The sequence below is a fragment of the Silurus meridionalis genome, chromosome 27 (genome assembly GCF_014805685.1).
Source record: "Silurus meridionalis isolate SWU-2019-XX chromosome 27, ASM1480568v1, whole genome shotgun sequence".
NCBI lineage: Eukaryota > Metazoa > Chordata > Actinopteri > Siluriformes > Siluridae > Silurus > Silurus meridionalis.
This window is the reverse complement of record NC_060910.1, coordinates 5,559,848-5,577,134: the sequence shown is the minus strand read 5'-3', so window position 1 is coordinate 5,577,134 and position 17,287 is coordinate 5,559,848. Positions and strand designations below refer to the sequence as shown.

The 17,287-nt window shown below is 40.5% G+C and overlaps 1 protein-coding gene across 1 annotated transcript in view; it reads left to right on the top strand.

The window, feature by feature from the left end:
• Window positions 1-472: 472 nt before the first annotated feature.
• Window positions 473-17,287, top strand: part of brd3b (bromodomain containing 3b) — an 18,638-nt gene continuing 1,823 nt past the window's right edge. Inside the window, 12 exon segments of the mRNA XM_046841215.1 lie at window positions 473-928; window positions 2,075-2,418; window positions 2,526-2,663; window positions 2,819-2,963; window positions 3,701-3,879; window positions 6,941-7,312; window positions 7,415-7,543; window positions 7,616-7,804; window positions 12,066-12,310; window positions 14,061-14,231; window positions 14,233-14,348; window positions 15,990-16,115. Coding sequence (XP_046697171.1) covers window positions 2,218-2,418; window positions 2,526-2,663; window positions 2,819-2,963; window positions 3,701-3,879; window positions 6,941-7,312; window positions 7,415-7,543; window positions 7,616-7,804; window positions 12,066-12,310; window positions 14,061-14,231; window positions 14,233-14,348; window positions 15,990-16,115 — 2,011 coding nt within the window. The 5' untranslated portion in view covers window positions 473-928; window positions 2,075-2,217.

The window sequence follows — 17,287 nt, the reverse complement described above, 5'->3', positions numbered from 1 at the left end:
TAACGTATAGAAACTCATTCTGCAGTTTCAAACATCTGATCATGTTCAGGACACCAGGATTCATCACCAGTTATGTCAAAATATCCAACAATGTGTACCGGATGTGCTCAGCGGCTGGACTTCCGCTTCATATCCGCATTTAATAACTTAAACGAACTGTTCGCATTTCATAATCGTAAATATATATAGATATAATTTTTTTATTTAATAAACGACGAAGGATAAAATACAGCATGTAAAAAAATAACGATTTCATTTGCAGGCACCAAAAAAGAACCATTCACTTGAATTGTTCACTTGGTTGAATTACATATAACACTCCACTTTCTCCGAATGCGCCCTACGTAGGGTATGTAATAATAACGACCTCGTCGTAAGCGCCCTATTAGTGCCCTATGTAAGGGGAAATGTAGTCATTTGTAATCGAGCCCAAGTCTTTGGCATATCCAGCGTCCTCGGGACCTACAGCGCATGCGCACAACGCCACTCAATCATGGTACATCGAGATGCGTCGGTTCAGACGAGAGTAAACACACGGCGTTCATTCAGTGATTTATGCGTTTGTGTGTTTGGTAACTTCCTCGTGGGGTTTGATATAAATAAAATGTGAAAAGCATTTAGATTCAAGGAGAGAGAAAGATTTTTTTTGGAACGCCATGTTTACCTTTTTCTATTGTACATATCCAAATGGGATGAATAAAGTATCTATTTATCTCAGTATTTATCTAAAAGGCCAGCAGTTCATCTGTACAATATGGACCACAACACTGTGGACTAGTGCGCATGCGCAGTACGCAAACACACACACACACACACACACACAAGCCAACTCCAGAGTCGATCCAGCCGTGTATTATGCCGCTTCGATGCAATAAAAAGCTGCCGGAAAATCTGCACGGAAACGCTCCCGGAGCTGCTCGGAGTGAAAGTAATAAAGTATAAAATCCGTGTTTGTGATGAATGTCTATTTGGATCGGAGTTTTAGATATTTTTTTCCGCTTCATATTTATTTGTATGGGCTTTTTTTTTTTTCAATCGGGAATGCACGGCTACTACACAGATCGGCTCTGCTGCCCAGTGTAACAAAGCGGGCTTGTTTTGATTCCCTCCGCAGCGCCCTTTGCTCAGATCGAACACCGGATCCGGGGCCTGATCCCATCGCCGTCCGCTTCATCTCGCTCTTTTCGGGGCCAGTGTACAATCTGGCCAAGTATTGAGGCTCGGGGTGCTGCAAATCGACCAGCTAACCGGCTAGCTCATCGCACGGCGTGTGCACACACAATGGCTATGGAGCAGACATGGAGGAGATGTTAGCCACCGTGAGCTAGCGTTAGCTTTCGAGGCAGCCACGATGCACTCACACACACACACATACACAAACACACACTTAACCATGCCCGCCATCTTTTAAAGAAAGTTGCACCGAGACGATCCCCGTAATAGCTTCTATTCGGGTTATTTTCGGTCTGATAGTGACATTTCCCCCTGGCTAGAAAACGTCTCAGAGCCCCGAAAACGCGCGATGGTGGTAACTAATGTTAACCAGTGTCGATGAGCTCGTTTTTATTATTTCACAATTGCAGTCCTGCGGTTCTCTTTTTTAACCAAAAATATGAGGAGTGGTTTGTTTTATAGTTAACTAATAAAATAAAGATTTTGGGAGAATGTTCGAACATTTCGAAACGATGTAAATCAACGGGGCTCTTGAATGTAGCTTTTGGCTCGGTCGGGTTGTTCAATCGGACCGCACTTTGGGATCTACACTGCCAGGGTGCGTTCAAGTTACCGAGTTGTTCATGTCAGTTATTTGATTTGACAGGGTGTAAAACTCGTACCATTTGATCAATCAGTGATGCCTGGAAAGTGATTTGTTTTTAATGACTTGTTTTCCTTGCCTGAAAGTTTTTTCTATCATTTTTTTAATTGAACATAAACTAAAATGTCTCAATCTCAACGGGACAATAAAAACAGTAAATATATAGATATATATCATTTGTCTACCCTGTGCAATTCATGTACTAGTTTTTGACTCAAATCGAACATAGAATCCAACAGGTTTCTTCATATTTTCCAGCTGAGTGCTGACGCTCAGGTCCTGAGATGGGATGTGTGTGTCGACGAGGGAGTAAGGAGAAGAAAGAGGAACTCATCAGTGATTAAAGAAATACATCCAGACCCAACCTCGATTGAGCCACACACTCCTCTCCGCTGTCCACAATGTCGGCGGTCACATCTCCCACCCAGGCTGCTCCCTCTATAGTCAACCCGCCTCCACCTGAAGTAACGAACCCCAGCAAGCCTGGCCGGAAAACCAACCAGCTCCAGTACATGCAGAACGTTGTGGTGAAAACACTGTGGAGGCATCAATTTGCGTGGCCCTTTTACACACCTGTGGATGCCATTAAATTAAATCTTCCAGTACGTAAGATCGATCACTGTTACACCTTCGTTTGCTTGTTTGTTATTCATTTTACATTGTTTTCTACTCCTGTAATCATTTGTAATAAACGTTTGTTATTGTTAAGGACTATCATAAAGTCATCAAGAACCCAATGGACATGGGGACGATCAAGAAGAGACTTGAGAATAATTACTACTGGACAGCTGGTGAATGCATGCAGGATTTCAACACTATGTTCACAAACTGTTATATATATAACAAGGTAAAGAGATCCCATTTCATTTCTTTTAATTAATATGTTTCATCTGTGTCAGTTTATGCAGAAGATAGAAAGTTGTGCACTGTTGTTTATGTGAAATTGTGTGTGTGTGCGTGCATGCATGCAAAAATACATATACTGTTTTCTTTTTGATTCAGCCTACAGATGATATTGTTCTCATGGCCCAAGCCCTGGAAAAAATCTTCCTCCAGAAGGTAGCACAAATGCCCCAGGAGGAGGTGGAACTGCTGCCACCACCCCCAAAAGGCAAGGCACGCAAGCCCGGTGCTGCCCATGCTGGAGGTAAACCTGTGCTCAGAATGAAAAACAGTTAACCAAGACTGAACATAAAGTTTAGCTTATAAGATTCAGACGTATCAAAAGAAAAGAAGAAGAAAAACTGTCTAAATGCAAAATGACAAAAGTAGAACTTGCGTTTTATACATTTTCATCGTATTTACTTTTGAGTGTAATTACATGACAGTGGCTTATCAAAAGTAATAAAAAAACAAAAAGACAATACAGAAAAGTGTTAATTCTTTGTGCATATTGTTAGAACATGTCTCTTGTGTACTCTGGTTTAAAATGTGGTAAGATATAGCAATACTATAAAATGAGACATACTTATGCTTGTGTGTCCTATTGAGAGTTATGAATGAATACTGTTAGTTACATGTTAGTAACATGTTAAAGGGACATATTTAATGGTGGACATTGTTACTATTCAGCCCTGGTGGTTGCTTACGAAGGCTTTGTTGCAAGTTTTGCATTTAATCAGCTCTTTATAAACTGTGTCTTTACAGACACAGTTATGTTTCAGTCACAGCAGGAAAGTATTTCAGATTGGCATCAGAGATCATAATCATCTTGTTCTAATTGTTGATATTGTTTTTCGAAGATGAAATTTTTTAATAGCGTGAATAAAACATTATAAACATTATAGCGTTTTATATTTTACTATTAGAGTTGACAAAATAGAAAGAAAATGTGTTTCTAAAAAAAAGTCACAAATCTCACCTTCTCATCCTTTTCTCCAACAGAAACTCCGCAAGCTTCGGCACTGTCCTCGACGTCCCCGTCCTCGTCATGTCCAAGCTCTCCTCCTCAGCCACCTCAAACTCCCGTGATCGCAGCGACGCCTGTACCAACCATCACCTCCAACGTCCAGGCCGTTCCAGCAGCTGCACCCATGATCCCAAGCGCTCAGCCTGTCGTCAAAGTAAGACTTCCCTGTACTAAAGTTGTGGGGTTTTTTCCCAGCACTGATCGTCTGATCTGTTTTTGTCTTTTGTCATTCAAATCGAACAAAATGGTGGAACTTGATAAACTGCTGTCAGTGTTTTGCATGGTCCTGCTCTGATCGAAGCGTGTTTGATTCTTATTGCAGAATGTTTGCATTCACACACACACACACACACACACACACACACACACACACACACACACACACACACACATATATATATATATATATATATATATATATATATATATATATATATATATATAAAAATGTTTATTGGGAATATTCCCAAGGGTAAAAGTTTGGAACGTAAAAATTATTTTAAATTTATTTATTTGTCAAAACAACATACAAACCATATATATATATATATATATATATATATATATATATATATATATATATATATATATATATATATATACACACAACTTTTTTTTCCACCTTTTTAGCTAGTTAATGGCTGTAAAAGTAAAAAAAAAAAAAACCTGCAAATTTCTTGTTCTTTTTGTTTACCGATTTGTGCACGTTGCTTTATGAGAGATTCTAACATTTATTATTCCGGGTCAATCTGTATCGAAGTGCACAGACACAAATCAGGACTAAAAAAATCTACCTCATCAATCGAATCCTTACATTTTCAGGCATCTGTTTAATTTTCTCCGAAACTCGACAACACTGATTTTATAACACAAGACATCTAAGACACACTTGCAAAAAGTCAGATGTAAAATCCAGTTCAAGTTTCCATTCATCAGTTTTCTAAGGATGTCCTGATTTCCATTTTTCAGTAGGAAACTGATATGTAGTATGTCTGGGTTGGGATATAAATCACTAAAAACACAAGCATTGTAGCATTTATCTTCATGTTGCTGAATTTACCACACGATCCTTGTCTCTCTGCTGCAACTGAAGTAGATGTAAACACATTGCTGTTTTACTTGATGTACGATTCAGGATCCATTATTACTTGTGTCCTGACGTTTGCTGTGGTTTTACATCACGAGTTCTGTCATAAAAGCTCCGCTTTAAATCGCAGATTATATTAACAAATATTTAAGCCATCTTTAGCGGGAGCCCAGAGACAAACGCTATCCGCTTTAAAAATCGTCTGAATTGATGACATGATTTGTTTTTTTTTTCCCTAAAAATCGAATCAGAATTTAGCTGCAATTGTATTTCCAAAGTCCGAAATTCACCTGGAACCTGTAATTTTCTCGTGATCATGACACAATTTTCTGGACATACCATTTTTTTCCCCCCTCATGATCTTGACACAATTTTCTCGATCATAAAAGTTGTTTTCTCGTCACCTCAACTTAATTTTCTCATGGTCTTGACATAAACATTGTTAATCAGGCCTAGCGTATGTTCCTCTATTTTAGTCAGGTTCTCCTCGGGGAAACCCCTCTCTCTCTCTCTCTCAATGCAGAGATAAAGCTCATATTTGCTGCAGGAAATTAGTAACTTTGATAGAGATTTTCGACACATACTGCGTGATGTACACCGGAAAACATTCACAAGGCACGAGACTTTTTCACATTTCAATCACATCATGTGTTTTTGCCTTAAGATTCCAAGAAAACGAAGTCGTGATCGTGAGAAAAGCGGCTGTCGATCTCGAATAAATTAAGGCAGAGTCATGAGAAAACGACTCTTTTGTTGAGATCATAAGTAAATTCAGCCGTGATCACAGGAAAACTTTTGTCATGTCAAGAGAAATTGACTCGTTATGTCGAGATCATGAGGAAAATTAAGTCGTTATCACGAGAATTGGACTCGGTTTTGTTGATCACAAGAAGTCTGGGAATGTGAGACAAAAACTACCCGCTGTAAAAAGTGTAGTCTGAACGGTTAAAATGATTCGGTTTTATTGTGTCCAAAGTCCATAGACGATTGTTGATTTTTTTTTTTTTTTTGTTTGGGTTTTTTTTTTTTTTTGAATGAAATCAAAATTTATTTACATTTTTATAAATGATGTAATTGTTAAGGAATTCAAATTTCAGAACAAACACTGGTTTTCCAAACTTTTATTCACTGCAGTATGTGGAGACCTGCTCATCACCTATACAGTGTGGCGGTTGTTATAGCAACAAAATAGGAACATTTTATGAATATTAATGCCCATGATTTTAGACTGTGATGTTTAATGCTCGTCATACTTTTAGAAATATTGTAGACATAACAATATGCATTAATGAATTCAATGTTCTATTCAATTGTTGTAAAAGGTAGCAGTGCTTTTTACTTGTCATATGAACATTACAGTAGAGTGAAACTCTTTCTTCGCATACACCAGCGATGTTAGGAAGATGGAATCAGAGCCCAGGTTCAGCCATGATACAGCACTCCTGGAGCACGAAGGGTTAAGGGCCTCGCTTAAGGGTCCAAGAGTGGCAGCTTGATACTGAAGCTTGAACCCCCAACCTTCTGATCAGTTACCCAGAGCTTTAACCACTGAGCTCCTACTTCCCTGTGAGAGCTGCGATTTCACAGAAAGCCAGCAGTATGAGGATTGCAATGGATGACACTTGCAAGACGGTTATAAATTCAATGGAATCGAAAGTTGAGCACTTGGCATTTAAAAGAAATGATGTCATGGTAATAACGGACCCAAAAAAACATCTGTTACTTCATGCACGTTGTCCTGCCTTCATGTTGTCCTCATTTATCCAGGCAAGAACGGCCCAAAACTCTTCCTCTTTGCTTTTTAAATGTTTTCTCTAGACATAGAAACAGGCCCTGTTTATATTTGTAGCAATGCTGTTTATTTGATACCATTTTCCACATGAACCAGGTTTTCTGCATACGAAATGAGTCGTTAGAGAACCTTCACCTCGCAACCTGACGTAAAGAGAACAGGTTATGACCATCGTTATAACCTTTAAGGAGCGACGGTAGCTCGTAGGCCAAAACCTACTCCATCTTCATCACCGTAGCTCATTTGTGATCAATTCCTTTAAAAGAAAAAAAATGCTAGTGGTGGTGTCTGACCTGCTCATCCCTAGCATCTGTTTATTTTTTTGTTTGCTTCCAGAAGAAAGGGGTAAAGCGGAAAGCGGACACCACCACGCCCACCACATGCGCCATCACGGCCAGCAGAGGCGAGTCTCCCACTCCCCTGCTGGAGTCCAAACACAGCAAGGTGATCTCCAGGCGTGAGAGCACCGGGCGACCCATCAAACCTCCGAAAAAGGACCTGGACGACGGCGAGCTCCTGCAGCAGGGGAACAAGAAGAGCAAACTGAGCGACCACCTCAAGTACTGTGACACCATCTTAAAAGAGATGCTGTCCAAGAAGCATGCCGCCTACGCCTGGCCCTTTTATAAACCTGTAGACGCAGAAGCTCTGGAACTGCATGACTACCATGAGATCATCAAGCAGCCTATGGACCTCAGTACAGTCAAAGTATGGCTCAAAAATGTATCATTTTTGACTTATATTCCAAATTCGAAATTTTTAGCTTCTATCGAAATTAACAATAATTACTAATGATTTTTTTTCCCTCAGAAAAAAATGGACAGCAGAGAATACCAGGATGCCCAGAGTTTTGCAGCAGATGTTCGGTTAATGTTCTCAAATTGCTATAAATACAACCCCCCTGACCACGAGGTCGTTGCCATGGCAAGGAAACTTCAGGTAAAAAGTGACCAACTGTGAAGATTTGTTCGCACCGTGCTCGGTCTAACCCTCACTCCGCTCCACTGCCAGGATGTGTTCGAGATGCGTTTCGCCAAGATGCCAGACGAGCCAGCTGAACCCTCGTCCCCTGGAGGCACGTCTGCCACGGCGGTAGTCAGTAAGAGCACGGGGAGCAGCGAGAGCAGCGCGGACTCCTCCAGCTCCAGCTCCGACTCGGAGGAGGAACGAGCCACCCGCCTGGCAGAGCTGCAGGAACAGGTGAGCGGCATCTTCGCTCACTCACACACACATAAAAACAAACACACACACCCCCAACACCCCCCTGAAACAATGCTTCATTTCTTTTTTATGGCATGGTGTATCTGAACAGCTCAAACTTTTTAGGAACAATCAGTTCCAAATTGTTTCACATGGAAATTGTCACATGTGTTATAAGGTCTTTAGTAGACTAAACAAGTTGCTGTTTGTCTTGACATTTGCTGTGGTTTTAAATCACAATTCCAGTCATATAAGCTTATTACATTTAATTGCAGATTTGATCAATGAATACGCAAGTTTGCTTTAGTGTCAGATTTTCCGCCCGGTTTTGGTGCCGGAGACAAAAACTACCCCAAAAAAAAGAGTTGCTGATTTGTTGCTTTTGTAATCAAAGATCATTTTTTTTATTTGAATGAAATCTAAAAAGCTTGAAAAGAAAGACGTTCTTACTTCACCTATTCCAAACTCAAAGCTCAAAGGCCCAACAATGGAAGCTTGATAGTTCTGAACATTGAACGATCTTCATACATCATCTATTTTTTGTACATTTATAGCATTTGGCAGATCCCCTTATCTAGAACAGCTTATAGCGATCTAATTACTAAAGCCAAAGGGTTACTCAACTTGCTCAAGACCCCAGCAGTGGCAGCTTGGATGTGCTGGAATTTGAGCTCACTTCCGAGCCAAATCCTGAGCTACCGTTTCAGTAAGTTCAAAAAAGATGTTTTTAAAACCACAAACGAGATACAGGTAGTCCAGACTCCGATGACCCCTGTCGTAACTTAGAAATCTAGTCTAGACATGGCCTAGCCTACCTAGGAGTCTTAAGGGATGGTGATCAATTTGCGGTAGTGTACTGTAATCTGTTAACCAAATTACAGTACAATATTTAGCATAACAGCAATTTACAGTACCATCGTGTATAAAGTTTATATAAGTTTCGAGCAGCGGGCGCGTGGACAAGCGCAGCTTTGCGAGTGGAGGGTGGAGCCAAACGTCCATTTCTGTAACTCGGGGACTACCCGTCTTTAAACAATATGATTAATAAAATGCATATGAAGATATACTTCCCACCTTTAAGCTATCCGATCTCATCATTCCCCTTCATCCTCCTACTCCTCATTGAGGTGACCTACAAACTTCTTTTGCTTTGTTCAGTACCTGAGGTGTGATAGTGCTGTTCTCGAAAACCCATTGTGCTCTGCTTCCATCTCTCACATCTCTAAATCAACGTTCTTGTTTGATGGGTTGGGTTTTTTTTGTTTTTTGTTTTAACACCAGCGATTCACTATGGAGCCTCACATACCAAACAACAGGTTCCAGGTGAATTTCAAGTGTTTTCTCAACCTCTTTTGCACCTCCTCTCTGATCCATTTGTTTTGATTAGTGCCCTTAAATAGAGGTAAATAAGGGTATGTAGGTGGTCTTATTTTTCCCCTGCTTTCCACCCCGCTTGGCTTTTAGTGCTGCCTCCTGGTCTGCTCTGATGTCTGTTGATTGGATTTGACTCTTTGCAAGAAAACATGTCAATCACACGATCTGGACCTACTGGTTTACTGTTGTTTTCTGCAACTACCTTTTCATTTTCTAGCTTTTAGGGGTGTCATGATTCACATTTAGGTCGTTTTGTTTTTATTATTATTATTTTTCTTGTTTGTTAAATTGGCTAAAGTTTGAAAAGCAACATGATGTCCTTAGTAAAAAAAAAATAGCATCATGTTGCCAGGAGGAAAACAGCAAGTTTTGTAATAATGTGTAAGCCAAAGGCTTTAAAATAAAAAAAAATAATAATCGAGTGTAGTGTACGATTTGGGACAAATGTGTGATTCTTGTCTAGTCGACATTGCGATATAATAAATAGTATCGCGTGTCCTCTCGGTTATCAAGGAAATTGCACACTATACATTTTTTAAAATGAAATGACATTTGCATAAATGTAAACATTTTTAAAAATAATTCTTAAAAATAAGATATTTGGGCAATTTTGCAATCATTATTATTAAATGTGTTCACTCATTTTTTTTTTTTTTATAGAAGATTGTTGTAGATTTGTATGGTGTGGGAGTGGAGCATTGAGGTGGGAGGGCAGAGCAATGGGGGGTGACAATAGGAATCCTGCCTGGGATTCCAAAAACGCTAGAAACGGCCTGTTTACGCGGAATGTAACCGACACCGGAGAGAGAGAGAGAGAGAGAGAGAGCTGAAGGCATGTATGGGGATGTGTGTGGGAAAGTGGCGGTTGCCAGGTGAAGGCGCGCCAATCTGCGAGTGTGGGGGTTACGCGTTGGAGGAAAGATGTGTGTTACCGCGAGTCGAAAGTGAATGAAAAATAAAAGAAAGCTGTGTCTGTTGCACCGTCGCCTGTCGTTTCTTTCTTCCAACCCGGAACCAGTGAGATCTGTTACAGACTTATTGTCACGTGAGGTAGAAGCTTTGATTTAGCAAATCTCGCACAGTTCTTCTCTCTGCTCAGTGCTGCTAATGTTAAAGCTAAATTATCACCATATAACAGAGGTAGTGCTTTTTTAATTTTAGTGTTTGGCTACCAGTTCAGTGTCGGTCTGCTTTACATCCTCACCTGGTCTCCACGCTGCTTTCCGGTGAAAGTCACTAAACTAAACTTTTGTTTTGTTTTGTTTTGGCGTTACTGTTCTCAGAAATTGTCCACACGTGCACTTATTTCTCATTAATTCGCAACAATTGCCGTCATATAATCGCACAAGCCGAAGTCCCGATTGCGCTACGATTACTCGTGCAGCACTAGTGAGCACTACAGTGAAGTGAATTGGATTGTGATATCAGGTTTACTGCAGTAACCTACAAAACAGGAAAGGTGCATTATTACTGGTAATAGATGTGTAATAATGGTTATAATAATATATTGCATGTACATTATAACATTTATGGATTTAGTGTTATGTAGTGCAGTTAAGGTTGCAAGGGGTTCCACGTTCTGGAAACTTTCCATGGGAATTTCATCTGGTGGAAATTTGGAAATATGCCAAGTTGGAAACTTACCAGAAACTTATGGGAATTTCTCTGAATTCCTTTGAAATTTTGCTGCATCATATACAAACATAAATATGAACATTTCATTGGGTCTTAAGCTGCATGCAGAATAATACCGACTGTAAAAATGACATTTCTGGATTGATTGTAAAATTGTACAATATCTTCCAGACAGCACAGGAAGCTTTAAAACATACATTTATTCTTTTATGTCATTTATGTGAATGCTTGCCAAGATGGACATTTTGTGCCATTATTTTGTGTGCAGGATTCAAGAAATGATGTGCGTTATGTTCTGGCAGAAAGCACAGTGCATGTAGGGGGCGTGGCCTCAGTAGTCCTGCAGTAAGTGTGCATGTGATTGTTGAATGTGCAGGGTAGATGTTCTACTGAAATTGCATTAAATCTGGTTGATTTACCCGAATTTATCCTACGAGAATTTCTTTTAACTACATTTAAGTTTCCTGTTATAGGCTAACCTGCAATTTTCCCAGTTTATTCCCATATATTCCCGTTAATTCCCATGAAAGGTTTCTAGGCTTGAAAATGAGTGGAATTCTGCTACCCTAAGTGCAGTATACCTGCTCACTGTAATTGCTATAAGTTTGCATTTCTGATCTTTAAAAGACAGAGGAATTTAATATGTTGTAATTTGGAGTCTAAATGCAGAATATGGAAAAATCTGGACACCTGACTTTTCCAGTTTTTCCCCAAACTGTTACTACAAATTGTACAGGATGCCTTTGGATGGAGACCCAAGCCTCTTCCAGTATGATAGTACCCCTGTGCTCCATGGAAGTATGGTGTACATGGGTTAGACTGGAAGATCTTTAGTGGCCTGCTCTTGTGCTCTGACCTCAACCCTACTGAACCCCTTTGGGATGAATTGGAACACCGACAGCACTCCAGATCTCTTCGCAGGAGTTTACTAACACCCTCGTGGCTGAGTGGCTCCACAAGCGCTCTCTTAAAATCTAGTGGAACATCTTCCCACTAGTCCAATGCATAGATATTGCATAGTCAGCATTTTTAAAGCGTTACATTTAATCAGGAAAAAAGTGTGTAAACTGTCCACACCATTTCCCTAATGAGTAAAAGGCGAAATTGGCAGATAAAGAGGGCAAAGGAGTGTGAAATGACTGGCATTCGATACGTTTATTTCCCTGAACAGCTAGAATCCTCCTCGCGTGTCTTGTACTGGCAGTTTGTCCGCACGTTAGCTAACGATCCCTGTTTTTTCTTCTTTCCTCAGCTGAAGGCTGTTCACGAACAGCTGGCCGCTCTGTCACAGGGCCCTGTGAGCAAACCAAAGAAGAAGAAAGAAAAGAAAGAAAAGGAAAAGGAGAAGGAGAAGAAGAAGAAGGAAAAAGAGAAGGACAAAGACAAAACCAAGGCCAAGGTGGAGGAAGAGAAAAAGCCGAAGTCCTCGCAGCCGAGCAAGCCGAGTCAGCCGAAGAAGAGTTCAACCAGGAAACCCAACAGCACGTCTACTACCAGGTATGAGCACGTGAAGCACGTCAACGGGAGCGTGCGGATTTTCACGGCAGAGTTGTGCAGTACCGAATTACATTTACTCGCCTTTCTGTAATTGAGTAGGTTTTTTTTTCGTGTACTTTTACTTTCATGTAAGTGTGTTTTGTTTAAGTATTGCACTTCACTACATTTTAAATCGGATCCCTCACGGAGTAAATAAAGGAATTGATTGATGCGTGGGAGAACAGACGCGCTAAACTCACAAGAAAAAAAAAAGGCGGACAAGACAGACCCCAGCGTTGTAGATCCGGCTGAAAGCGAAATGCAGGCGAATCGTCCTTAAATGAGTTCGGTCGCTGTTTGAATTCTGAATCTGCATTAGCGAATTTCTCTCATTATCATAAATCATGTTAGAACGGGAGATTTTTGTTCTCCATTCTTACTCATTGGCATTTCCCCTCTCGGCCGTTGACTGCGAGTGACGTCACAACGTTCCCAATACAAACACGCCCAATAATACAGTCCCTCCCCTGACACTCGATTGACGGCTTTCCGTGCATGGCATCGGGATTTGCAATTCCGTTAGAGTTTTTGCAGGTTACATACGCGACGCAGAGAAAGTGAAAACGCGGACGTGGTAATTAATATTGCTATTTAAATACGATATGGTCATAACTCGTAATACACAGGGAAATACAGTTTCAAATGGACTTTGCTTTTCCGATTGAAATTTGACGGTAACCGACTGTGCATTTGGATTACGTCAAAATTTATTTGACGTAATACAAATTAGGAATTCCAATTATTTAATTACCACGGAACGCCGTCAATCAATTGTCAGGGAAGGGACTGTGTTTGGTCGTGTTTGTATCAAATTTAATTTGCGATTCCTTTTGAAAATTGTCCAGAATATTCTTCCATCAAAAAACTGCAGAAACCCTACTTAAGTAAAATTTCATTGAAGTAACGGTACTTTTAGTTGTGTAGAATTTTTTTATTATTGTAATTTCCGGACTATTAAGCCGCACCCACTGAATTTGACAAAGATTTTTATTTTGAACATAAATAAGCCGCAGGTGTCTACATCGAAACTAATGAACTTTACACAGGCTTTAACGAAAGACAGTGTCTGTTACACGGCTTGTATCTAAACAGTAGCCTACCAAGAAAGTCATTGTTCACTGTCTTCCTCCTTCCTTTCACAACTATTTCTCTCGAGAGTTTTTTTTTTGGCATCGTCGTGCATTTAAAAATCACCATCAGTGAAGCTTTTCTCCCGATGCCGTGCAGCTCAGAACACAGGTGAAGTGTTTTTTTCATGCCCGGTTGTTTTCAGCGTGATGAATGATTCGCTTTTCCTGTAGACAGTCAGAGGAACCTCATCCATATTTATGATGTGGTTTGGCCCGATTCAGTGGGAGCGCATCTGATTTAATATAAAGAGTTTCATTGGTTCACCTGAACCCGTTCGGCAATTTCATTGGTCTAATGTTATGGGGCTCAGTTTTTTGCTTGAAGTTTGTGAAACCGGGAAAAACCCAGGAAAAATCCATAAATTAGCCGCTTCATTGTTTAAGCCGCGGGATTCAAAGCGTGGGAAAAAAGTAGCGGCTTATAGTCCGGAAAATACGGTACTTTTTACACCTTTGCTTCACAATCCATCTCGATTTATTTATTTTTTCCCATTTTTTTTTTAGGAATTCAAAGCAAATAAATCCCCAATTCGTGTTTCCACTACGTCTTCAACTGCTCTGTCTCGAACACATTTCCGCAGGCAACCGAAAAAAGGCTCCAAACCCAGCGCGGCGAATTACGAGTCAGACGAGGAGGAAGCACTTCCCATGTCGTACGATGAAAAGCGGCAGCTCAGCCTGGACATCAATCGTCTCCCCGGTGAGAAGCTGGGCCGCGTAGTGCACATCATCCAATCCCGCGAGCCGTCGCTGCGACTCCAACCCAGACGAGATCGAGATCGACTTCGAGACGCTCAAGCCCTCGACGCTGCGTGAGCTCGAACGCTACGTCAAGTCCTGTTTACAGAAGAAGCAGCGCAAACCTTTGCGTAAGTCGTGCGTGCGTGTCTGTTGTTTACAGGGGGTTTGTCGCTTTTCTCTGCCGACTCGCTCTGAATGCTGAATTTGCCTGCGATGATTCTCTCTGTAATGGGCGCACTTCCTTTCTCGGCTGTCTTGCATGACTGGTAGATCGCCTTTTCCGCTCCTTACTCAGATTTATACTGTGCAAAAAAAAAAAAAAACTGAAATATTTCGCTTTTTTAGCTTCAGAACATTTTTGAATAGACACCAAAGCCACTCATTAGTGTTATGTATTAATCGTTTTTTGTCTATGTTATGTGGCCTGTTATTTCCAGGGGCGGACAAATTGTATTCATTACATAGTAATTAATTTGTGACGTTTTTTTTTTTACTTCCTGTATAAAGAAAATCAATAGTAAGTAGCCAAAAATGTATTTTTTGTGCAGATGATATGATCAGCGAGACAATGTGCTTCGATACGATCCCATGCGGTTTAAATGATGTAGGGATGTACCCAAAGCCTAGAATGTCAGTATTAACAGGTTATAAGCACTGATATAACTGGTATAGATAATAAACCGTTGGAACCAATTAGGGATGTGCGTCTCCATAACTGAGGCCGATGTGATTCGCATCTTGATGCGTAACCAACCATGCGCTCATGTAGCAGATACCGATGCGATTCCTCCCTGTTACGATTCGATCCGATTTCTATTCGATTCATAGTAATACGATGCAACGAAAAAAATATGACGCTGTGCAAATCAATATGGCACTGACGGTTCGCTTTTATTTCTTTGGTTCAGACAGACGGGCAAATCACGAATTTACTTGAGAACCTTCAAAATTTTAGAAAAGATTGGCCCTTTAAAAAAAATCTTACTAAAACCAGACGTTCTTTTCCTGTCGTCTAAAGAAAGATACAGCTCTACCTCTGCCATGTTAATCTGTACTCTATGTGACACTCAGGACACGCCTCGGTCTCCATAGTGTTGCGATACGTGAGAAACAATTTAGCGAGGAGAAATCGGTCTACATATCAAATATTGGTTACTTTCTAATTGAAAAAAAAAGCGCATCTACTAATATATAACTAAATAGTTTTTTTAGTGAAACAAACGTGAAAAAAAACGAGGCATCGCGATACATAATGCCAACCTCGATATCCGTTTTTTTAAATCGATGCCTTTCACTATTTACTTTTATGCATTCATGCGAATCTGTGAGTCTTACCATCCCTACAACTAATAAAAACACGTTTGTTGACGTTTTGCCTTGTATAATCAGATCATACAACACGAGGTACCAGATACATCCACCAACTAGAAATGGAACTGCCATTGAGCAACTGATATGAGAACAAATCAGTCAAATGTTTCGTGATGACACGCTCGACGAGTCACGTGATCGGTGTCAGCGAGTCATTATGTGTCACCGGGCATAATGGCGCGCTGACGACCGTCTTGTCCCGAGGCTCCTGATTTGTCCACCCCTGGCGTTTTTGAATCACATCCCCACACCGTAGTCCGAGCAGTAGAATGCATTAGTTCATTGTGCTGCCGTAGCCGAATCAGTTGCAGTGTAGTGAAGTGCTTTTTGCTGCTTGTTGCCACGGCGGCGGGTGCGAGGCTGAGGACTCACTGGTCGCCGCTGTGTGTCTCCTGCAGCGGGCACTGGGAAAAAGAGTGCCAAGACTAAAGAGGAACTGGTTCAGGAAAAGAAGAAAGAGTTAGAAAAGAGGCTGCAGGACGTGAGCGGACAACTGAACAACAACAAGAAACCGCCCAAAAAAGGTACCTGTGTGGCAGTGTGTGGAGAAGGACAGCCAGGGATTTGCTTTATAACCATTAAAACCATAGTTCCTTTCTCTTTTCAAAGTGTTGGTTGTTTTTGTTTTGTTTTGTTTTTTAATGCTAGTTTAAAGGCCATAGCGTGCCCCCTGACCTTTTATCTGACTCCAGTCCTTTTCCTAACGGGACAGTGAGATGAGATAAATCCTAGTTACTGTAGAAACAGTTCCGTCCCGCCTCAGTGTGTCTGGCTGCTTAGAGGACGCGCCATTACTGTTGATCCGATCCTGTCATGATTAATGCTTTGCTCTGTGCGCATGCCTTTTATTCTATCATAACGTAACGCACAAGCACATTGGTGTCTAGGGGAGCAGGGTCTAGGGGTTCTTTTACTCAGGGTCGTAACGCCGTCCTGAATGACTTGCAGTGCATTGCGGAAGTATTGATACCCCTCACACACACACACACACACACACACACACACACACACACACACACCTCTTTACATAAACTCCTCAGGAGCTGAAATGGACTTGGGATTATGGGTTTACATGGAATCAAAAAAAGCAACTAATATGTAGGGATGCAAAGCACAAAGTTAATTTCTGGAAAGATTTCCATGGGAACGTTGGCAAACGTTGGAAACCTAAAAGGAATTTATTGGAATTAATTCGAAATTTGGGGAAATTTGTATGAACTTTGGTCATAAGCTGACATGCATGCAAACTAATACAGGTTATTTATTTATTTTTCATTACATTTTTGACATTTTTTTATTTAATTGTAAAAAGTGGAAGTTTTAAACATAAATGTATGCAATATTTATGTAAAGTACGGGAATACTTGCCAAGATTTTTCTTTTTTTAGATTAAATTGTGTACAGAATTCAAGAAATGATGTGTGTTATGGAGAAATGTGCAGGGTAGCGTTATTTGAGTGTGCAGGGTAGACATTCGAGCAATTTTCAGTTTCGTCTCATTAATTTCTGTTAATTTCCATGAAAAGTTTCCAGTCTTGAAAATTCCCAGAATTTTGCAACCCTACTAATATACCATGATGCAGATGTACTGAAAGTTCCATATTTGTTGGATCCCTTAAAGAAATTGCCATAATAAATCATAATGAATTGAATAGATTTGTCTTGTCTGAAGTAATTCCTATTTATGGAAGCTTCC